The 24,781-nt window shown below is 39.9% G+C and overlaps 1 protein-coding gene across 1 annotated transcript in view; it reads left to right on the plus strand.

Annotated features, from left to right (window-relative positions):
- The window catches only part of LOC123510631 (hemicentin-2-like), a 245,769-nt gene extending 232,764 nt beyond the window's left edge, over positions 1-13,005 (plus strand). The window contains exons 6-7 of the mRNA XM_045265926.1: positions 10,148-10,322; positions 11,530-13,005. Coding sequence (XP_045121861.1) covers positions 10,148-10,322; positions 11,530-11,723 — 369 coding nt within the window. The 3' untranslated portion in view covers positions 11,724-13,005. The remainder of the gene's footprint in view (positions 1-10,147; positions 10,323-11,529) is intronic.
- The last annotated feature ends 11,776 nt before the right edge of the window (positions 13,006-24,781 follow it).

Here is a 24,781-nt window from a genome sequence, read left to right on the forward strand (position 1 = left end):
AGGACCGGGTTTTTATTCCCCGGCCGGGTGGAGATATTTGGGTGTGTCTCCTTTCACGTGTAGGTGGTGTTCACCTAGCAGTGAGTAGGTACGGGATGTAAATCGAGGAGTTGTGACCTTGTTGTCCCGGTGTGTGGTGTGTGCCTGGTCTCAGGCCTATCCGAAGATCGGAAATAATGAGCTCTGAGCTCGTTCCGTAGGGTAACGTCTGGCTGTCTCGTCAGAGACTGCAGCAGATCATACAGTGAAACACACACACACACACACACACACACACACACACACACACACACACACACACACACACACACACACACACACACACACACGGCCTGACAATCTATGCCATTTTCATTTATTATTTGTCTATTTTTAAATGTATCTATACTTTAATTGCCAATACACCTTTATTTACTTACTTATTTATTTACTTACTTACTTACTTACTTACTTACTTACTTACTTACTTACTTACTTACTTACTTACACACACACACACACACACACACACACACACACACACACACACACACACACACACACACACACACACACACACACAAAGGACTACAGAATTTTTGTCAGTGGCTATAGCAAGAGTCGTGAGTTCATTTTTTTCAACAAGACAGAGAATAGAAGAGCATGAGTCGTGTAGGGGAAGGCAGGTCAGTGGCCAGGTCTCGTTTAGGGTCGAGGAGGGCAAGGGACGTCCCTGGGGAGTCATAAAGGAGAGTCATTCATCAGCAAAAGGTGTTAGGTTATGTGTGAGCCATGTGTCCCTGTCTACCTCTGTCTTGCACCCTCTACTTACCCGTCAGCTCTAATGTCTGTCTCTCTCTCTCTCTCTCTCTCTCTCTCTCTCTCTCTCTCTCTCTCTCTCTCTCTCTCGTCTTCTTGTCTATTTTAATTTCTTACTTTCCAATACTTGTTCTAATTAAATGATTTTGTCTCATATCTGTATTCCTTCACCGTTTTCTTTGTCCTCTTTTCTTATTTTTTTTTTCATGCTCATATTTTTCTTCACTTTTGTCTTACCGTCTGTTTTAATTTGCCTTAGTTTTCTCTTCCATGTTTCTAATTAGTTTCCTTTTCACATACATGTATTTCTTATCATGTCTCTTTGTTCTCCTTCTATTCCTCTGTCTTCCTCTCTCCTTTACTCCTGTTCTCCAAAGTTCTTTCCTTCTTGTCAGTGCTGTTTCATGTTTTCTTTACACACCTTACAGTTTCAGGTGTCTTTGTGTTATTACCTCACCTCTTGTCTCACCTGTCATCATCTATTCAAGTGTCTGTCTCGTCTTTCTATTCACTGTCTAATTTGCTTGTCATTCACACACAAGTTTCTATCTTCATCAGGTATATTTGTTCAATTAACCTGTCTCTCATTTACTTGTCTACTCAGTACTGGTCTTCTACAGGTTTTTTCTTACACGTATCTGTTTTTCTTTTCTTTTTATACCATGTGGGCTTTTCACGGGAGTTTCTAAACTAAAGGGCTACTTTTGGGGTACCTCCTATTTCAAAGCCCACCCGCTACGAAACCGTTGCCCCGAGTGAGGAAGCCCAACCTACACTCAGACCGTGGACAGGATTCGAACCCGTGCGCTTGGAGACCCCTAGGACCCCAAAGCACGCATGGTTCACGGCGGACCTTTACTGACCTTTACTTGTCTTGATATACTTGTCCTTGAATAATGCCTCTTCTCTCTCGTGGTTATCTGTCTGTCTGTCTTCTTGTCTAGCTCCACTGTCTAATTATCTTTTCAAATATATCTAACTGCCTCATTTTTAAGACATTTATCTCTTTTTTGTTGGCTAACTCTCTCAGACATGTAAGAGGATTGGCAGCTTAGTGGGCCTTTTGTTCAGTTATGTTACCCCTTGCCAGCTTTTCCTACTTTCATAAAAAGAAAAAAATCTTATTTGCTGAAGTATCCGTCTGGTGTCTTGTTCTATCCTTCTCTCCACATATGCTGCATACCTGCCTGGTGCACCTGTGTCTCGCTGCAGTCATACAGGTGTCTTGTTACCGCATGTAGCTGCTCCCTTCCATACATGTCTGGCTGCCACGTGTGCTTGCTTTCACACATCGATAACATGTACCTTTTTGCTTTGAAATTTGTATCTCTTCACTCACACACGTATTTGCTTTCAGGTTTGTTTCTGGTTTCCATTTGTATTGTCCACTTGTACATGTGTTTCTATCCTTCAGTCATATGTATGTTTTCACATCTATTTACTTTCACCTTTCACCTTTCATCAGATTTCTCTCACAATGTCTGCATATTCATTTCTGTTCCTCTCATCTACCTGCGTTCCTTCTTACCTGTTACATTCTAGCCCACCTACTTGCGCCTCTGTTTCATACATGTCAACTTTCTTACGTGGCCCACATATATCTGTTTACACCTGTCTGTTTCCTTCACACCTGCCTAATCTTGTCTTCAAATTTTTATCTTCGTACTTGTCACTTTGTCTCATCACACATTTGTTTAACCTCATTCTTGTCTTCATTATCCATATTTTCATTTGTCTTCTTTACACCTGTCCAAATTCACTTTTTTATTAATTTATCTCACCTGTCTGCCCTTATAAAAGACACGCATTTGTAACACACTAGTATACCACTACACATGTGTCCACACTCACCTCTGACCTATTTCTCACATCTGTCTATCCTCATGCCATCCTCCCTCCCTCACAACGCCACGCCACACCTGCCAGCCCACACGTGTCGGCCCAATAATCCTTTCACAGGTGTCTCCTCTCACACACCTGTCTCATCAACATGCAACCTGACACATACATTCCCTCCTAACATCCCTCTGCAGCCCAAAGCTTTCCCTGCGTCCTCTTTCTCTACTACCTCATGCTTCAGTGTTCCCTCCCCTCGATTCAATAAAAAATAAACTTAGTGTGTAAAGTTTTGGAAATATTTCGTTTTTTTTTTTCTCAACTTAATTCCTGCTAACTCGTCTTTCTTATATACTTTACTTGCTGTTTTTTTTTTTCTTTACTTGAGTTTTGTTTTTCTCGTCGGTTTCGAATAAAAATACAAGGGAATTTTGGTATGAAGTATTTTTGTTGTTGTTTTATGTTCTTTTGGTGTAATGTGATTCATATGAGCATACATCACTTTTATTTATCTTTTTTTGTCTTCCTCGGTCGTATGTTTTCCTATTTTATGTCTTTGTTTTTCATATTTGCTTTGCTTCAACACTTTCCTCACGAGCTGTCTGTCTTAATTCTTTGTACCTGTCAGATACTTTTCTTTATCTGGCTATTTTTCACGGGTGATGTATGATGCTGTCTCTCTCTCTCTCTCTCTCTCTCTCTCTCTCTCTCTCTCTCTCTCTCTCTCTCTCATTCTTACTCAATATTGTTTTTTGTGTTTTTTCTCTCTCTTCTTTTTTTCTTTCTTTTCTTTCTTCTTTATTTCCTTATGTCTTTCCTTCCCTATTTCTTTCCTCCTCCTCTCCCACCCTCCCTCCTTCTCTTCCTTCATTTCTTCCTTCCTTCCTTCCTTCCTTCACGTCCTTTTTTCCTTCCTTTTTATTCCTTTTATTCGTCTATTTATCCTTCCTTCCTTCCTTCCTTCCTTCCTTCATTTCATTTTTCTTTATCTATTCTTCTCAATTATATCCTACCTGCATTACTCTCTCTCTCTCTCCCCACCCTCTCTCTCTCTCTCTCCCTCTGTCATGCTCTCGCTCTCTCTCTCTCTCTCTCTCTCTCTCCAGCAGTGTTTCGTCCAAAAGGGGAAATGATAAAGATGAGAAATAACTCACTTCTCCAGAGAGTCATAAAATCTATCCCCTCATCTGGACCATAAATCTTAGACACGATATTCCAAGTCCAGAACGCGCGAATTTCCTCTTTATAGCGTGGACAGCCGAGGGGAGGATGGACGGAGAGTGTGGGGAAAGGCAGTGATTGAAGCTTTAAAAGAGGAAAAGAGAGAGATTAGGGGTTAAAGGGAAAGATGTGACGAGAGAGAGAGAGAGAGAGAGAGAGAGAGAGAGAGAGAGAGAGAGAGAGAGTAATGCAGGCAGAAGGATATGATTGAGAAGAAAAGGTGAAGGAAAATATGAAAGGAGGTAGAAAAACAAGAAAGGAAGGAAGGAAGAGTAGACGAATAAAAGGGAAAAATGAAGGAAGGAAAAAGTACGTGAAAGAAGGAAGTAAGTAAGGAAGAAATGAAGATAGGGAAGGAAAGAGGGAGAGGAAGAAGGAAAAAGGAAGGAAATAAGGAAAAAATAAGAAAAGAAGGAAGGAAGGAAAGAATTGAAAGAAAAAAGAAAGTTGAGAGAGAGAGAGAGAGAGAGAGAGAGAGAGAGAGAGAGAGAGGTATTTGAGGAGATAAAGTGTATCTAATTTGGAAACTGAACGCGATTTGGTTTCGTTATTGTTGTCATTACTTTTGTTGATATTCGCAGGTATTAGAAGACTTACTGATTTATTCCGGGTTATATATAAACATAACTCTCTCTCTCTCTCTCTCTCTCTCTCTCTCTCTCTCTCTCTCTCTCTCTCTCTCTCTCTCTCTCTCTCTCTCTCTCTCTCTCTCTCTCTCTCTCTCTTTCTCTCTGGTCTCATTATTGGTCTTTCCGTTGATGGATTTGGATAAATATGGAGGAGGAGGAGGAGGAGGAGGAGGAGGAGGAGGAGGAGGAGGAGGAAGAGAGGAGGAGGAGAATTGAAATATTAGGTTTGAGTATTTTTGGTTTCACTGAGAGATTAATTTTTATACAAGTCAGAAACAAGAGACGAGAGAGAGAGAGAGAGAGAGAGAGAGAGAGAGAGAGAGAGAGAGAGAGAAAAAAAAAATGAGCAAGCGCTGGAGACAATGACGCGTGCATGAGACACAAAGCTCATGCAGTATTCGTGGAGTTAACAAGGAGTCAGTGTGATGTGCCTCGTTCCGCGCTCTGCCTGAGGACATGAGAAGCTTGCTGGAGAAAACACCGTGATATGATGTTCTTGTGTCCCAGCGCGCCTCAGTCCTGCCAGACCAACATGAAAGACCGCCACGGGATGTACTCGTAAGTGGAGGTGTAACTGAATTATGAGACAAGTGAAGATGGCAAGGTGTGTGTGTGTGTGTGTGTGTGTGTGTGTGTGTGTGTGTGTGTGTGTGTGTGTGAGAGAGAGAGAGAGAGAGAGAGAGAGAGAAAGGGTAGGTGGGGATGTGATTCTCTCTCTCTCTCTCTCTCTCTCTCTCTCTCTCTCTCTCTCTCTCTCTCTCTCTCTCTCTCTCTCTCTCTCTCTCTCTCTCTCTCTCTCTCTCTCTCTCTCTCTCTCTCTCTCTCTCTCTCTCTCTCTCTCTACATATCACTGCTCTTATTAATACATGCTTCTGTCTTTTTCTTTCATCGAGGCATTTTCTTGATTTTTTTTTCTGTTCAGTTCATGACTATATAAGTAAGTCTTGAAGAAATTATAAAGCCTACGAAGTCTTCTGAGTCTTTCTTTTATTTTTTTTCTCTAATCTTTTCTAATTGTGTATGCTTGACTTCCGTGTCTCTTCATTTTCTCTTTTTTTTTCTATTTTGTCTATGTGTAGTATAGGTAATGTTTCAGTTCCTCAGTGGACCTGTGTATCCCTTGCCCTGTGTATGTGTTAGGTGTAATGAGATCAAACGTGACGCCTTTCTCGCTTATCTCCCTTTAACCGGGAATATAGCACGGCGTTCACTTCCATCAGTTATTATTACTCTTAATATTTGTTTTACTGTTGCTGCTCCTGCTATTTATGCTGCTGCTGCTGCTAATAGTGATAGTGCTGTTGCTGAAGCTAATAGTGATGGAGCTGCTGCTGCTATTACTGCTACTATTATATACTACTACTACTACTACTACTACTACTACTACTAAAAAATACTGGCATCACCACCACTACCACCACAGTAACAACAATAAATACTACTACAAATATTATTACTAGAACTTTTGCTGCTAATTCTACTATTACTACTACTACTACTATACTACTACTACTACCACTACTACTACTACTAGAACCACAAAAACTACTACTACTACTTCTACTAAAACTACAACAACTACTGCTACAACCACCACTACCACCACCACTACCACTGTCTCCCCCTCCCGTCCCACCCACACACAACAGTCGTCCTCCCACCTCCCAGCTTTAGTACATGGAGCGGCGCTGTTTTCCATGTTAATGCTGGACGAAAGCGAAAGGTTGAACGACAGCCACTTTCTGCCACTGCCACATTAGCAACGCTGCGCAAAAAAGTACAACATACAAAGCCATGGGATCATAACTGGGCGTGGCTCCTTTGATGTTCCCTGGACCCTGCTCTCTCTCTCTTTCTCTCTCCCTCTCTCTCTCTCTCTCTGATATTTCATTTATTTATGCAAGTATTGTTTTTTGGGCGTTTAATTTGCTTCTATTTATATGTATTTACCTTAAAGTTTTTATTTCCGCGTTTGTATGAAAAGAGGAAGGGCTGTGTGTGTGTGTGTGTGTGTGTGTGTGTGTGTGTGTGTGTGTGTGTGCGTGTGGATGCACCCAGGTAGTAATACTATTAAGAGCTTCCTCTCAACGCTATGGGTCAACACGCAAGATTATGTGTGTGTGTGTGTGTGTGTGTGTGTGTGTGTGTGTGTGTGTGTGTGTGTGTGTGCAAACCATAGAGTTCACAACAAACATTTCTCTACAACGAGGCATTTTTCTGGTGTCCTATTAGCACTTAAAGTTATTGCAGTTATAAAATAAAAGGCCAAAAAGCAGGAAATGGACTAGTAGATTGTAAAGATAATTTCACTTTAACAACGTAACCAGAGAGAGAGAGAGAGAGAGAGAGAGAGAGAGAGAGAGAGAGAGAGAGAGATGCAGCACAAAGTCAACATGCGGACAGATACATACGCACTCTCAACACATACAAAACAAGACAAGCGACATGTGAGAGAGAGAGAGAGAGAGAGAGAGAGAGAGAGAGAGAGAGAGAGAGAGAGAGAGAGAGCACACAAATCACAACCAGAACTCACAAACTGAACCATTTATTCATAACACAACGAAGAGTCAACACTCATCACCAAACACAAGCATGACTATTTATCACTATTTCAACCTACGCTGACTTCTCATTCTTTTCAATCACTCATTTTCCTTTCGTGACGTCACACCGAAACGTCACGAGGCTCCCACTGTGACGTCATTGTAGGGACAGCCAATGGGCGCTCGTCTATTGGCCAGTTGTTGTTGGGGATTGGATCAATGTTTTATTCAGGAATCCTAAGGTAATCCGCTTAGCACGACGAACAGAGGGCAAGGCAGGGCAGGGCAGGGTAGGATAGATAGGGCAGAGGCGGCCTAACCTTGGCATTCATTGTAACGAGTCATTTTCATCATATTCACTGCATATACATTTCTCGCATGTATCTTTTCGCCTCTGTATTTACGGCCATTAGTGAGTATTGGACTAACAGGGCTGGGCTTGTGTTGTGTGTTTTGCTTGTTAATCTTATACGCCAGTGTGTTCGGTGTATTGTATCTATTTCATATTGGTATACTAGTTTTCTCACTTCTCTTTAGAATTTTTAGGTATATCACGTATAGTATGTTTCTCTGTGCATGTTCTGTTTTGTATCACTGTACTCGTATTGAATGTATCGTATCATTTTTTTATTTTTTATTATTACGCTAGTTTCTTCCTATTTTGTATATTAGTTTAGCATTTCCTGACTTTTTCTTCCCCAAATGTACTTTTCTCCTCTGTATGTTTGTATATTTGTCTACGCATGTTCTGTTACGGTCATGTATCACTCTAGCTACTCGTCCTGGATGTATCGTATCATCTTTTTTTATCATTACACTAGTTTCTCCCTATTTTGTACATTGGTTTAGCATTTTCTGTCTTTTCTTTCCCCGGAGTGTACTTTTCTGCTGTGTGTGTTTGTCTTGTTGTATGTGGCACTGGTTTTATTTATTTTGGTGAGGCAGCGTCGCTCGTAGTCACGTTTCTCTCACCTTTACTGCCCACGTGACAAATGCGCAGCGTCATTTGTCATTACGTTCGTCACATTCATTATCGCCTCCTCCTTCATCTGTCACCATTACTACCTTTTGTCATTGCTACACTCTCCACCCTAACTGCCTCCTCTTCCTCTTGTGTCCTCTTCTGTCTCCTCGTCCTCTCTCTCTCTCTCTCTCTCTCTCTCTCTCTCTCTCTCTCTCTCTCTCTCTCTCTCTCTCTCTCTCTCTCTCTCTCTCTAATAGCGTAGAATAGTTACCAAAACAGCTTATCAAGGTTATTAGTGTCTCTTCCTGTTTGAAATTCCTTTGTTTTCGCCTCCTCCTCCTCCTCCTCCTCCTCCTCCTCCTCCTCCTCCTCCTCCTCCTCCTCCTCCTCCTCCGCCTCTATCTTTCCTTCATCATCTCTACGAATTTCCCTCCAAGTTTTCAAAAATCCCTAAAAAGTCTCATCCTCTTAAAACTTCTCTTAAAAAGTTGGCATAAAAATTTATTCCTCTCTCTCTCTCTCTCTCTGTCTGTCTCAAAAAGAAAGAAATAAAGAAAGGAAAAATATCCTCCAGTAATTACCCCATAGATCTCTGAAAGTAGCCCCTAAGTTGACACCACACGCATTAGCAATTAGCGATAACTACCTCCAATAGTCACTTTCTCCCACTAATAACTCCCAACAAAGGCCTCTATGTCGCCTGAAAAATATTTGACTATCACCTGGAACATGCAAATAGGAGAGTAAGGTGTACATACTTCAACCAGTGATCTATCCCCGACCACAAGCTCACAGAGAAGGCTTTTATTACTTGTTAGATCCACTTTCCTACACAGAGAGGATGGAGATACTCGATAAGATTCAACACACACACACACACACACACACACACACACACACACACACACACACACACACACACATACACACACACCTATACCACACTTTCACCACAGCAAAAATAAAAAATCCAAACCAGATTTACTTCCAGTACGTTATCTCTACCAAAATATTGTAAAAAAAGCAATTTATCTCTCTTTAAGAACACTTTTCCTCTTACCAGAAGCATGTCAATATGTCAATACGGGACACGAGCTCATTATACCTGTTTTCCTACCAGAGATGACTTGAAACTACATCCAGTGCATTTTTTCTCCCACCAAAGGCTTCTTGCATGTGTTTATCCCCTCGTGAAGAACCTGCTCTCTTTACCGAAGCACGCAAACACTCAAACGAAAGTCAACACACACACACACCCGCACACACACATACACCTAAAGGTTCTTGCAACGCTTCATAAAAGACACGAATCCTCTGAGAAAGGTGTTTTAAATGAAGAACTGCTTGCAAATATGACCAACAAGAGCCACCACAGATATCAGAACATTGGCTACCGAAAGGACATGAATGACTCCCTAGAAGCATGTCATACCTTAAGAAGATTTTGAATTCCTTCTTTCCTGACGGGGCTGGTGGATTGTGGGGCTGAAAGTTAAGGCTTTGGTTACCTTAAGTGCGTGTATTCTTACCTAAAAAAAGTATGTAACTCCTTAAGATTCTGGATTCCTTCGTTATATGGAACAATTTTTTTTTTCAGGTGAACATTGCCAAAACTCAGAATTCTTTGGTTACTGATGGGCATGAATCATTCCTTAAAACTACGCAAATCCTGAAAATTATCCTGGATTCCTTTCTAATGTGATTTTTTTTCTGGTGATGCCAAAAAATCAGAACTCCTTGATTTTTAAGTGCATGAATCCTTTCCTAAAAAATCATGAATTCCTTAAAATGATCCTGAATTCCTTTGTAATGTTGAATCCCCTTTTTCTGGTCCTAAGAAGTCAGAACTCCTTGGTTATTTAAGGGCGTGAATCCTTCCATAAAAACAAGCATGAAGTCCTTAAAGTGATTCTGGATTCCTTTTGTAACGTTGAATCCTTTTTTTCTTGTGGTGCCAAAAAATTAGAACTCCTTATTTATTTAAGACCACGAATCCTTCCCTAAGAAAATCATGAAGTCCTTAAAATGATCCTGGAATCCTATTTTTATGAGGAATCCTTGGTTATTTAAGACCACGAATCCTTCCCTAAGAAAAGCATGAAATCCTTAAGACCCTGGATTCTTTACTGATGTGGAATCCTTCTCTTCTGACGCAGCTGGTGAACTACGGGTCGAGGGAAGGGCGAGAGATTAAAGTGGAGACGATACATGACGGTGACACGACCCGCTCCTCCCTGCTGGTTCACAACGCCACTCTCTGGGACTCCGGCAAGTACTCCTGCAAGCCCTCCAATGCCCAGAAGATCTCCATCCAAGTCCACGTCCTCAAGAGTAAGCGATTGGCCAGTCTGTGTTCCTCGTTTTCTTCTGCGATGTTCCTTTTTTTTTTTTTTTTTTTTGGCGTCGTCTTTCTTGTTTTCTTTGTCTTGTTTCTGTGTTTTTATATATATATTTTTTTTGGTTGTTTTTCCGTTTTTGTTTCTATATAGTGGTTGTTTTGGTTTTCCACTCTTTGTTTCTCTTTTTTTTTTTATCTTGGCGTCGTCTTTTTTTTCATTTTTCATTTTTTTTTTTCTTGGCGTCTTCTTTCTCGTTTTCTTTGTCTTCTCTCCGTGTTTTTTTGTTTTTATGTTTTTTCTGGTTATTTTTCTGTTTTTGTTTCTATATAGCGTTTTTCAATCTTTCCTCTCTTTTTTTTCTCTTTTTCACTATTGTCTGTCTCTGTCTCTCTTTCTGTCTATCATTCAGTCAGTCAGTCTCTCTCTCTCTCTCTCTCTCTCTCTCTCTCTCTCTCTCTCTCTCTCTCTCTCTCTCTCTCTCTCTCTCTCTCTCTCTCTCTCTCTCTCTCTCTCTCTCTCTCTCTCTCTCTCGTATTAATGGCTATTTTTTATGATAAGTGTCTTAAAATTAGCTGCTCTGCGTAAAATTGTTCATATGAATCTAAATGATCAATTACAGTAATGAATTTCCGTAGCGTTGTAATTCAGTGATTGCAGGAATTTGATGATAAGTAGATTAACACTCGTAGATTATGCTACTAATCTTACATACTATTTACTGAGGCTAATGGTGGGATTTCTACTAATATCTCCTCTCTGTACGCACACTTGTAATTAAACATACTTATGCTCACACACACATATACTTACACACACACACACACACACACACACGCACGCACGCACCCGCCCCCCCACACACACACACACACACACAGAAAAGGCTCTGAATCGATTACAACCTCCCTCTATGACTGTCACTGCCATGGTCACTCCCTCTTTTTTATAATTTATTGATACACACACACACACACACACACACACACACACACACACACACACACACACACACACACACACACACACACACACACACACACACACACACACACACACACACACACACACACACACACACACACACACACACACACACGTAAAAACCATCATTAACACACGAATATTTCATCTACACACTCACACTCACACGTGCAGAATTCATAGCCTCACCTCCACCCCACGTGTCCTTTCTGTTCTAGGCAAAACCCCCGCCGCCATGCAAACCACGGACAACAGCGCCCAGAAAGGCTGCCCCGCCCCTTCAGCCCTCCTGCAGGTTCTCTTAGCCTCCCTTTGCCTTTACGGGCCCGTCGGTCACGTCACCCTGGCCGCAGTGCCGAGGCTTGTGCTGGGACTCGCTCTGCCCTTCACCACTCTCCTCACGAACAGATAAGAGGACAGCTGGAAGACTTCTGGGACTCCACGTCAGGCGTAGCGAGGACCAGGACGCTCATGACAGGACAGAGAGAGAGAGAGAGAGAGAGAGAGAGAGAGAGAGAGAGAGAGAGAGAGAGGGTTGCATGTACACGGCCCCCATTCACTAAATATCGTTGTATATATGTATTACTAAGTTGCCTATTGATTATACTCTGTCTATTGAAGGACAGCACACGTGACAATCTGGTCGGGTGGAGGTGAATGGCGGTTGTTCCTGCCTTTCAGTTGGTGGCTTCGTCTGTTCTGTTCGTCAGGGTTCAAGTGGTGTGTCTCTGTTGACTCTTGTGTTGGTTTCAGTACAGTTCCAGTCTCGCCTGCGACGCAAAACGCACGGAAGAAGCCATCCACTTGCTGTGTTCAATTTTTAGTCAAATACTCGAACATTTCCCTTCGAATTCTGATGATTAACACTGGCATGGAGAGAAAAAAAATTGGGGGACACTGCCAATATTTTCCATTCCCTGAAAAATGACAAAAATAATTGGTATTAACTTTATCGCACCGTATCTTCTCTCTTTTCTGTTTTATTATACTGCCATGTGATAGGCACGTCGCAGCTCGTCTGTCTGCCTTTGTTTGCATTCTTTTTGTGTTTTGTACAGGTGTTGCGAGGGTAACAAGTAACCTTAATTTTACAAAGGTGTTGTGTGGGAGTTTATCGGTATAATAAGCATCCTGTAATTGTTATGTGTTTTGCAGACATTGTAAAGGAGTTTTGATCCTCTCTGGTAGCGGAAAAGTGGTGTTTAAAAGGCTCCTGCAGTGGTAGTGTTCGATGGCCTATAGACACGACACAAGGAGATCCACACATTTCTAAGGCATCGAACCATATACAGTAGGCCTTTATGTGGATTCGAATCAAGTGCCAGCGTGGAGGAAGCAGTAAGTCTGTCTGCAAGGTTTTGTGGTGTGCAGGAGGCGTGGCGGTGCATGTTGTAACGTATCGCAGTGCCTCCCGGACACTTTGCAGGCGCGCTGAGGAATATCAAGAGGTGTTTTTTTTAGTATTCTGCAAAATAACGAGGTTTTCCCGATGTATATATATTTTTGTACATACTGAACCTGATGTCTGGAGAGAAGTGTGTGGGTGATGTTATGCTTAAGTTATTTCTTCTTGTGTTCGTTGCCGCTATTTTACTCTTTATTTACTTTTCCCCTTAAATTATTTCCTCTTTCATTATATTTCTTCGTTTTCTTTTTCTTTTTGTCTTTATCTTAGTTTTTTTTTTTGCCATTTACTCTTAGATTATTTCTTCTTTCATTATATTTCCTCCTTTTCTTTTTTTTTCTCTATCTTACTTTTTTTTTCGTTTTCCCCTTAAATGATTTCCTTTTACATTATATTTCTTCCTTTTCTTTCTTTTGTTTTTCGTTGTATTTCTAACTTTTTTTTCCGGAATTCCTTTTCCTTATCTCACTTCTTCCGTTTTCTTTTTCTTCCATTTTACTTTACGGTATTTCTTGTTGCAATCCTTGTCTTTTATCTCCGTTCACGTTCCCTTCCTTTCTCTTCTTTTTATTTCGTTGTCCCTTAAGTAAAACTAATTGCCTGGTGCGCGTCAAAACATACCTTAATTTAATATTTTTACAGATTTTTTACACTTTCTATTTGTTTCCTGCGCTTATTACATTTTTCATACTTTTTTTTTTTTTTTTTTTTTACTTCTGGGCGAATTTTCAGTTTCCTTCGATTATTTACAGTTATATCCTTTAATTTCCAGCACTTATTTGTCCAAACACAAACACGAAGGAGGTCACGCGAAATCAACACACCTACACGTGGCAGTCCCTTTATAAACACATACCCACTAATATCCAACTATCAGTCCTATCCACAAATGCATCCAATTGTAACCCCTTCAGTACTGGGACACATTTTTACCTTGAGATTTGTGTACGATTAGAACATTTTATTGGCATTAGGAAGAGTCTAAGGAGGTCAGAAGATTAATGGCCTGAGTCTTCACTATTTCAATCCCCACATGAGTTTCTGAAGCTGTATAAAATCACGAAATAGTAAACAGGGTGAATATGGAAACGCGTCATGGTACTGAAGGGGTTATAGCTCCCTATTGATTCAACCCTAACACCCTAATTACTAAGGATATCCCAGTCATATAACACTTTAAAAAACTAAATTATTCTCTTCTCCCTTTTTAAATCGCTTTGGTTGAGGTTAAATCCTTTCTGTGCAAGTATTGATTTTTGAGTCTACGTGTAATTTTGCCCGGCCCAATTCCAGCTCAGAGGAGAGACAGGTGGGATCAGACCCTCCCTCACCAGGTAAATCCCCCGCGTGTCCTGTCCATCCTACGTCAGATCAAAGCATTGGTCAGACCGACACACACAGACAGACGAATATATCCACGCACCCGCCCTACCCACCTGCTCACACACACACACACACACACACACACACACACACACACACACACACACACACACACACACACACACACACACACACACACACACACACACACACACACACACACACACACACACACACACACACAGATGCTATATTCATACACGTAAATACACAGGAATGGATGTATTGGAAGACAAAGACACGAAGACAAGCAGGAGGAGTATTGAAGATCCACTCAAGCTTACACACACACACACACACACACACACACACACACACACACACACACACACACACACACACACACACACACACACACACACACACACACACACACACACACACACACACACACTTTCTCGCACATTCGTTCAAGAGAATAAATAAAGGGAGGTCCTGCATTTCACTCTGCTGCCAGGACAAGGAAAGCTTAAGAAAGACGCACCTAATTGGGTACGAGAGAGAAAGAGAGAGAGGAAGAGAGAGACAGGAGACTCCAAAGCGCCTACCGTTGTTCAAATCAGAGGTTACGGATATAGTTTGGTCTTACGTAAAAAAATATCATGACAAATTGACGTTTCAGTAACTCACAAGAACAGAAACTGGAAGATGAACAAGTTAAAGGAGAAACACATGAATAACAATCTTCTACCCTCTCTCTCTCTCTCTTTCTTTCTCCGTTAGTAATTGCCTAGGTCGTATTAAAAGCAGTGGGATTGTTTTCGTAATGTACTTACTCCATCGCTGCGCTGTAGAATTTGAGAGGAGACGCGAGTTAATTGCGCTCTCACCTTCCTTCCTTTGATGTTTTCGCGGCTTTGTGGCTCTAGCATAAATGGTTCATAATACGTGCTTGTGACGCCACCAGGGGATTGTGGGTACGTCAAGAGGCGAGGCAGGGGATGTAATTATGTGGGGTTAGTAGTGATGGAAAAGGCGTGGTTTGAAGTGTTCATGTTTACGTTTTCCAGGTGATCCTTGTTGGTTGTCATTGATTCAGTCCTGTTTGTGTCTTGGAAGTTTGTTATATCGCTGAGTTTTGTGATTAGGGAGATTTTAGTGTGGTGTTTTGGTTAATGTGAGGGAAATTAGTCTCTGAGTGGACACGTGTTCAAGATATTCATAACAGATTTTTGGCTAATTCTACTAATCTTTTAGGAAACTGGCAATCTTATTTTTTGTTGCCTTTAGCCAGCTTCCCCTCTTCCATAATAAAAAGAATATTTGATCGGTGAAAGATTGACGTTGTTGAAAAGCGCTGTTTAAGTATCTTGTGAGCTAATTCGTGTATGTCTTTCACCTGATGTCATTCACTTATCTTACGGCTTTCATAAAATTCGTCTAGGAAGTTTCTAATGATTTAACTTAATGACTAAAAACTTTCCTAATATCTTTCATGACATCTGTAACGCGTGGAAATATACTAAATCTATCACTGCCCAACATAGAAACGAATAAAAACATGAAAGCTTATTACCAAGCTGATCTAAGTTAAATCAAAGATAACTAGACAGTGTAGGAAAACAGAAGATGAAGCTGTGGTGTTTAACTTTCTGCAACAAATGTCGTCTCTTTGTATCTGCGAGAAGGTCGAGACGTTAAAGAAAGTAAGTCATCGCTGCTTTCTCTCGCTTCCTGCACCAACAGCTCCACTCGTTCATCTCATCTGTCAATTAGGGAAGACGACAAACAAACCTCCCGGAACTCACACATAAACCCTTACCGTTCCCGGGTTCTTCTCTTATACCTATATCCTTAAGTTTAAAGTTCCTTGGTATTATTAGGGAAGTCGATAAACAAACCTCACGGAACACACACATAAACCCTTACTTACCGTGCCCTAATCCTCCCCTCACCTGTTTCATAAAGTGTATAATTTCTTAGTATTATTCGGGAAGTCGATTGAATAAAAACACTGAATACCACACAAATCCTTACTATACCCTGATTCTTCCCTCATCTGATTCTATAAGTGTGTAATACCTTGGTAGGAAAGTCGATAAACAAACACAAATCACAAATAAACCCTTTCCGTGCCCTGATTCTTGACTTACCTGCTTCTTAAAGTGTATAACTCCATGGCATGACACCTGGACGCTTCTCTCCCGCCGCATCAGGAGTAACCCATTGTAAATATTCCCTTAGGAGGCGGACAGTTCCTCATTGCGTTGGGTACAAACACACCACGACTGAGAGAGGAAGTGTATGTAGTCTCTCTCTCTCTTTCTCTCTGTTATTACCCTTTCCTTTCTCTCTCTCTACGGGTGATCAGCATGTACAGAAACTTAATTACTACTTATGCCTTTTTCTGGGCCAGTAATGAGGTTTTTATGAGTGATTGATACAAGTGGATTTTTTCCGCTGGGAGTGTGTGTGTGTGTGTGTGTGTGTGTGTGTGTGTGTGTGAGAGAGAGAGATTTTGGTGTGATCTGCGTAGCGTGTATCTGTAGTAGGTGAATAATATACATTTGGTATGTGTTGTCCTGGTTTCATGTACATACTGTATAAGCTGTAATCTGACGTAGCGATGTATAAGACGGCGTTAGTAATATGAGAATGATTATAAACGTACATTATTTTATTAACAGACCGGGAACAGAGCTTAATCTAAGGTGTCTTCCTGTTGTGCGAGGAGTCTATCTTAGTCACACCTGCACAGGGCGGGAAAAACGATATGTAGGCTAATTAGGAAAGTCTTGGTTAAAAGTGTTAGGCTTACTCAGACAGGGGGAAAAGATCAGCCCTAACGTAGTACTTGGTTATTTAAAGGGATCTTGTTTTTTTTTTTCTTTTCTTTTTCTGTGGAAGTGATGAAAGAAACACTTTAAGAAATGCCCCTTGGGATTACACACACTGGAGATAAAAGACCAACGGGGGACACAATAACATATGTACGGTACAGTATTTTATTTCATTTCTTTATATATATTTTTCCTATTAAAGTAACGAGAAGATATATTTTTTAACGTGCTGTGCCTCGATAGACTTCTGGTAGACCTAAGTACCTGGAATAATTCTTTTCAACAGGTGTACTTCCATCAGTCACTCCCGATCCCAGTGTGTAATAGCGAGCTGCGTATCATCTGGGTGGTGGGCGATTAATTATGATATATTTACGGTATCTATTTGTGGATCAGTTATCAAAGAGAAAATTAAATTGAAGGGGAAGGCAAAGAGAGAGAGAGAGAGGAAGCTTTAAGGGCGGAGGTGTAGAGGTAGTTAAGGCGGCAGAGGAAGGTGGAGCTGGCATGGTAATGAGAAAGGGTGCGGGAAGTGGCTAGGGAGGAATTTAATGAAGGGGGGAATGCCAGTGAAAATAGACGCGTTTTAAGAGTTATTCAAGATTAATCCTCGCCTCCCTCCTTATCATGTACATAGAGCCCTGACTCATATCCTGGGATGACCTTAATGAAGTACTGTGCAATTAGTTACTCCAATCACGTAACCGGGGTAAACCAAGGACAATACTGTTCTGGACGCTTTTCTTCCCTAAGCGTCTAACGGGAAGGACGGACTCAAACAAATGTACTGTCGGTATATATATTTTTTCTTACTTTTATCACTCGTCCAAGTATCACGAGTCCTCCAAGGTACGAATAGTGTTAACGTTGAAAGTGTTCTCAGTGTTTGAGTGTTGTGCGTAGAGATCCTTCCCATGTGTGTGTGTGTGTGTGTGTGTGTGTGTGTGTGTGTGTGTGTGTGTGTGTGTGTGTGTGTGTTAGTGGATGAGTATGTGCGTGCGAGTGGTTGATTGAATGATTTGTAAGTCTGAATATGTGTGTGTGTGTGTGTGTGTGTGTGTGTGTGTGTGTGTGTGTGTGTGTAGGCCTTATATAGAGGAGGGGTTGGTGTACTCATTGTAAACTTGTCATCGTTAAAAACAGTCTTTGTGTAATAAAAAAACAATCATAACAAGCTGAACAATTCAACGCAAGGAAACTTTGATCAACAAATATTAAGAGAAAGACGTTGAGGCGAAATTTCATCTGTATCATCGTACCAAGAAGGGCGAGTGGAGGAGTGTTGTGTATATAATGTAAGTGACCTAAATATAACAAAAAAAAAAAAGTGTGACATTGTACATTTACACCAAAAATAAATACTACAAATGTTAGAAAGAGTGACGAAAGAGTTTTATTTTCACCCTTTGCAACAAAAATATCCAATTTGATTTGAAAAAAAAGAGACACACACTTGGGAGAAAATTAAGAAGAGATAGAGAGAGAGAGAGAGAGAGAGAGAGAGAGTAGAGAATTTCAACACCAGATCCCTTAAGAACCAACCATCCCGCCACTTTCATCTTTGCTCTCTTTCCCATACACTCCCTCCTCTTCCGTACATCTATTCTGGAACCTATACATATCTGAGCCGCTTCCAAATCCCTGAAGGAGCCTCGTAGACCCTCAAGGGGACACATAGAACCCACATTAATTACATTTGACAAGTTCAGAGGAAGGAAATAGCCACTCACTTGAGAAGAGGATGGTGAGGAAAACGAGGGGAGCCTGGAAATGATCTGGGTGAGAGGGGAAAAAAAGGTGCAAGTGAGGCAGCTAAAGGGGAAAGCAGAGGATAAGGGAATAAGTGTAATGGGAAGAGATGAGGATGGTAAGGAGGAGTGGAGGGAAAATGAGAGGCTAAGTGAAAAATGGAGGAAAAGGAGAAGGAAAAAAGAGTCTGAGGAGGAGGTTAAAGGAGGAATTAAGGAAAGCAGGTCCTGGGAGAGTGAAAAGTTAATGGGAGACACTGAAAAGTTAACATGTTCTTATTAAATTACTTATATATTGCAGAAGGGAAACATTGAGGTGGAAACAAAAGGTGTGACTGGGAAGAAGGAGAGGACTAGTCTCAACTTCCTGCCTACAATTCCAAACTTTTCTTCGCCTTCCCTTTCCGCCCTTCCCTTCCCTTCCCACTCTTTCGCCTCCTGCTCCTTCTGTTCCCTCTCCTTCGCCTCCTTCTTTTCCCTCTCCTCTAGATATATCCCTATGGTCCTAATGTAAAATACTTTTCAACTCTAGTGTGCTCTCTCTCTCTCTCTCTCTCTCTCTCTCTCTCTCTCTCTCTCTCTCTCTCTCTCTCTCTCTCTCTCTCTCTCTCTCTCTCTCGCAGCTAAAACTTGATTACATTTAGAATTCCTGACAGTTTGCCGGTTCGCGCCCACGTCCCCATCCCCTCCCCCCTCACTTTCCTCAGCATCAAGGGGTGGGGGGCAGGGAAGGCAAGGGGGCGGCTCTCCCTTCCGTACTGTCCTCGAAACTCACAAACAAAAGAAAACGGGTAATCCTGGTGAGTTTTCTTCTTTTTTCTTTTATCAATTGTTGTTTTTGTTTTTTATTTTATATTTTGTCATGTTTGGTTTTGGATGCAATATTTCGTTATTTTTTTTTTTGCCTATTTGTTTTATTTTATTTGTGATTATTTCTTCTTTGTTTTTTTTCTTTATTTTCTTTTATTTTCTCTTCTCTCATGTTTTTTTTTCTTTTCTCCAGCTATTTCTCTTGTTCTCCTTGTCTTCTCGTGTCTCATTTCCTTTGTTTTTCTTTCCTTTTATGTCTTTCTCATGTCTTCATTCTCTCGTCTTTTTTCTCCATTCTATCATCTCCATATCTTTTTTTCTTATTTTCTCTCGTTTTCCTTTTTGTTGCTCTCTCTCTCTCTCTCTCTCTCTCTCTCTCTCTCTCTCTCTCTCTCTCTCTCTCTCTCTCTCTCTCTCTCTCTCTCTCTCTCTCTCTCTCTCTCTCTTCTATCTCCTTTTCGCTCTGTCTTTCATTAATTCTATTTTTTTTCGCTTTAGTTTGTTTCGTAAAGCGAGAATTGTGTGTGTGTGTGTGTGTGTGTGTGTGTGTGTGTGTGTGTGTGTGTGTGTGTGTGTGTGTGTGTGTGTGTGTTTCAGCCTTTATTATTTCTATTTATTTACTTCCTAAACCTTAAATTCTCCTCAAGTCTCTTCCTCCATTTTTCTTTTCTTTAGTTTTTTCTGTTATTTTTATCACCAGTTCTTTTCAGCCTTTACAGTCTTTCTTATTTATCTTCTCTCTCTCTCTCTCTCTCTCTCTCTCTCTCTCTCTCTCTCTCTCTCTCTCTCTCTCTCTCTCTCTCTCTCTCTCTCTCTCTCTCTCTCTCTCTCTCTCTCTCTGTTTCGTGCGTTTCCTATTTTCTTTTTATTTCCTCAATTTCATCATATTACACTTTCTTTACGACGAGAGAGAGAGAGAGAGAGAGAGAGAGAGAGAGAGAGAGAGAGAGAGAGAGAGAGAGAGAGAGAGAAAACAGTAATACCATAATTCCTTTTTTCACCGCCTGCTGTCAAAAAGAATCAACGCATTTTAACATCTGCGGAAAATGTAGCAGAGGGAGAAAAAAATAAATAAATAACGTTAATGAAATGAAACTGAACATAAAAGAAAGTAATAAATAGATAAATAAAAACAGAAACAGAAAACGAGTAATTCCAAGAGAAATATGAGATTGCACATACGCGTTAGAAATACGGACGGTGATGAAAAGAAAAAAAAAAAAACGAAACTCAGCCATAAAAACACTGATATATGCATGAGAGAGAGAGAGAGAGAGAGAGAGAGAGAGAACCTAAATAATATCATATATAAGAATTCACTCATTTATAAGCTCTCAATAAGATAAAGAAGAGTGAACTTACATATTGGAAGGAATGTCACCCACAATGCAAATCTCAATCAGTAAATCTAATTGTGAATATCTCATGACGAGAGAGAGAGATAGATAGATAGATAGAGAGAGAGAGAGAGAGAGAGAGAGAGAGAGAGAGAGAGAGAGAGAGAGAGAGAGAGAGAGAGAGAGAGAGAAAGAGGACCGTACTTAGTGTGATAAATGCATACGATTAGACATATGAATAAATAAAACTTACAAATACTGAGTGAAATCAAGAGAGAGAGAGAGAGAGAGAGAGAGAGAGAGAGAGCATCTATCCGACAGTGCATTGATCTTCTCACTTCGGGTCAGAATTAGTCATGTGGCCAGAATATGTGGTGTGTTGCAGGTTCATATTTTATTTTGGTCATAGCGGCGCCACCAGCCATAACTCGCCTCAATATACGAGCGTTTGGACACCGTTTAGAATGGGCTAATTTACTGCATGCGCCACCAAGGAAGGGGGTCGATGGTACTACTACATAAATACGTCAATAGAGTTTCATTAATCCATTTTTTCATTCTTTATTATGCTTTTTATTTCCATTTTCTTTGTGGTTTTCTGTTTCTACTTCGTCTCTCTCTCTCTCTCTCTCTCTCTCTCTCTAAAGCGAAAGTTGTAATTATGAAAACAAATTAAATGAATACTTAACTTTGATAACATAAAGGGAAATGCATCCAGGTAATTGCTTACTAAACTAGCGATGAAATGTAGAGGAAAACAAATGGAAGAGGAGGAGGAGGAGGAGGAGGAGGAGGAGGAGGAGGAGGAGGAGGAGGAGGAGGAGGAGGAGGAGGAGGAGGTAAAAGGATTAAAAAGAGATGAAAGAAGTGAGTAAAGACTAAAGGAAATTACAGTTTTCATTTTATTTTACCTCTCTCTCTCTCTCTCTCTCTCTCTCTCTCTCTCTCTCTCTCTCTCTCTCCCCATTAATATTTCTCCCCTTTATTCTCTTTTATCTAATTCTTTATATAATTTTCTTTTTTTCTTCTTTTATCTTCTTTCTTTACTGCTTATCACGTTATTCAATCCCATCTATTCCCCTTCTGTATGATTTAATTCTCCTTTTCTTTCTCTTCTTCCTCCTTATTCTGTTATTTCCTTTTGATTGTTCTTTTATCATGTTTCCTTTTATATTTCTGTTGTTTTTATTCTTTTCTGTCTCATCGTTTCTTCTTCCTTTCCTTCGTTTTATTTTTCAGTGAAATGCGCCAAAATTTTAGCTTCATGACTTAATTTTTCTCCTTTTTATTCTTCTTTTTTTTTTTTTTTACATATTTTCTTGTTTTTATTACTCACTACCGTCTCCTCTCCTTTCTTCATCTCCTTCCTTATTCTCCTTTCGTCAGTTGCCCGCCAAAAATCCACATTTAACATTTTCTATTTCATTTTTTGTATATTTCCATCTTTATTACTCATTTTCGCTTTCTCTCTCTCCTCTCCCTCCTTCCATTTTTCTTTTTCTCGTCATTTATTCCTTCATCCCTTACATTTCTTTGTGTTTTTCTTCTATTTCCATGTTTTGTATCCGTGTTTTGTTTCCTCTTCTTCATTCTTCTTTTTTTTTTCTCTTCTCATTCACTGCATTGTTCCTTATTTTATTCTTTCCTTTTCCATGTTTTATTGTTTATTCTCGTTTATTCTCCTTTCTCCTCCTCCTTCACTTTTTATTTCTCGCTATTTACTGATCCTAATCTTATATTTCTTTCTCTTCTTTTTTATTTTCATATTTATTTTCGTCTCTCCTTTCCTTTTCCTTCCTTTCGCTTCCTTCACCTTTCTGTTCCTCGTCATTTGCTGCCACAAACCGTATATTTTTTTCCTTCTTTTTTTTATTTCCATGTTTTATTACTTTCTTTCGTTTCTCCTTTCTTTCCTTCCTCTCCTTCACTTTTTATTTCTCTTCTATTTCTCGTCTATTTATTTTCCTCTATTTTTATTCTTACTTTTTTTTTATTTTCATGCTTTATTTCTCTCTTTTGTCTCCTATCCTTTCTTTCCCTCTTCTCCTTTCCTCTCTTTCACATTTCATTTCTCGTCATTTGTTGCTCCAAACCTTATATTTCTTTTGATTTTCATGTTTTCTTCCTCACTTTCATCTGCTCTTCTTTCCTTTCTTTCCTTCCTCTCCTCTCCTTTCCTCTTCTCGTCATTTGCTGTTCAGAAATCTAAACCTTATATATATATTTTCTTTTTTATTTTCGTATTTTTTATTCACTTTCTCTCCTCTCTTATCCTCTTTTTCCCTCTCCTTTTCTCTTCTCGTCCTTTGCTGCTTGAAAATCCAAACCTTATATTTACTTTTGCTTTATTTCCTTTTTTCTTTACTTAAGTCTCCTCTTCTTTCCTTAATTCCTCTTCTCTCCTTTCCTCTTCATATCCTTTCCTGCTTGAAAATCCAAATCTTATATTTCTTTTCTTTTCTATTTTCCTTTTTATTCCTTCACTTTCGTTTCCTCTTTCCTTCATTCGTCTCCTCTCTCCCCTCCTCTCCTGTCGTGAGTTGCCGCGCCAAAATCCATGCTATGTAACCTCATCTAAGTTTTGAAAGTGGTTCTTAAATTATGAGAATATCAGTTTATAAAAGTTAGTCGCCCGTTGGGAGTTTGCCTTATGAAGCTTCGAATCATGTTTCATTAACCCAGGAGAGCGCAGGAGGTAGATTTCCCCTGGCTCGCTGAAGCACGTGATGAGACTCTGAACCAGGACTACGAACCCCAGTGAACCACGTGGGCAGGTTGGGCTATTGACTCACTGGACCCTTTGATGCTGATTGAACCAGTTATAGTAGTTTGTATCTCGAGTTGCCGAAGCAGTGAACGGTAAGATGCTCTCTCGAACTGTGGTGTTATTGTGGATGTGCTTTTTTGTTTTATTTGTCTAGTGTGAAGTGGTTAAGGATTTAGTGTCCATTTGTAAGGTAAGTAGTTTTTGTTAATATTTTGTGTGTTCGTGTGTGATTTCTTTGTTTTTGTCTATTGTGAAGTAGTTAAGCTTTAGTGTCTGTGTTTATAAGTAGGTCTTGTCAAGGTTTTTTGTGTTATTGTGTGTTTGTGCAGGTGCTTCCTCGTTTTCTTTCTCTAGTTGTGTGAAGTGATTAAAGATTTTGTGTCTGTGTTTATAAAGTATGTCGTTTTTGTTAAGGTTTTCTGTGTTTGTGTGTGCTTTCCTTGTTTTCTTTCTCTAGTGTGAAGTGGTTATGGGTTTGTGTTTGTGTTTATAAGTAGTTTTTATCAAGTTTTTTTGTGTATGTAGAAATTCACCCTTTTCATGGAAGTTTTCTGCTTATATTTAAAAGGTTGTTATAGTTTCTACTTTCATTAAAATTTTTTCCATTAATTGTTATCAGTGGTTAAATCTAACTGTTCTTAACCACTTCAGTGCCTGTGTTTCTAAAGTAAGTGATTTTTGTTAAAGTTTTTGTGTGTTACTGTACATGCTTTCCTTGTTTTGCTTTTCTCTAGTTGTGTGAAGTGGTTAAGGTTTTGGTGTCTGTTTGTAAGATAAGTAGTTTTTGTTAAGGTTTTGTGTGTCTGTGTAGAAATTAATCTTTTCATGGAAATTTTCTGTTTATAATTAAAAGATTGTTATAATTTCTACTTTCATGACTATTTTTCCATTAATTGTTATCAGTAGTTAAATCTAATTGTTCTTAACCCCTTTGTTTCCATACCGCGTTTTTATGTTAATCTTGATTACTATTTGGTGATTTTATACAGCTTCGGTATCTTATGTGAGGATTAAAATAGTAAAAATACTGGCTATTAATCCCTTTAGTACTGGGACGCATTTTTTGCTTTGAGTTTTGGGTATGATTGGAAGATTTCATTTAGATCAAGAAGGGCCTATGGATTTGAAAAGATTGATGGCCAGAGTCTTCATTATTTCAATCCCTTCTTAAGTATTTGAAGCTGTATAAAATCGCCAAATGGTAAGCTGAATTAATATGAAAAGGCGTCATGGTACTGAA

This window comes from Portunus trituberculatus, chromosome 29 (genome assembly GCF_017591435.1).
Source record: "Portunus trituberculatus isolate SZX2019 chromosome 29, ASM1759143v1, whole genome shotgun sequence".
In the NCBI taxonomy this organism is placed as follows: Eukaryota; Metazoa; Arthropoda; class Malacostraca; order Decapoda; family Portunidae; genus Portunus; species Portunus trituberculatus.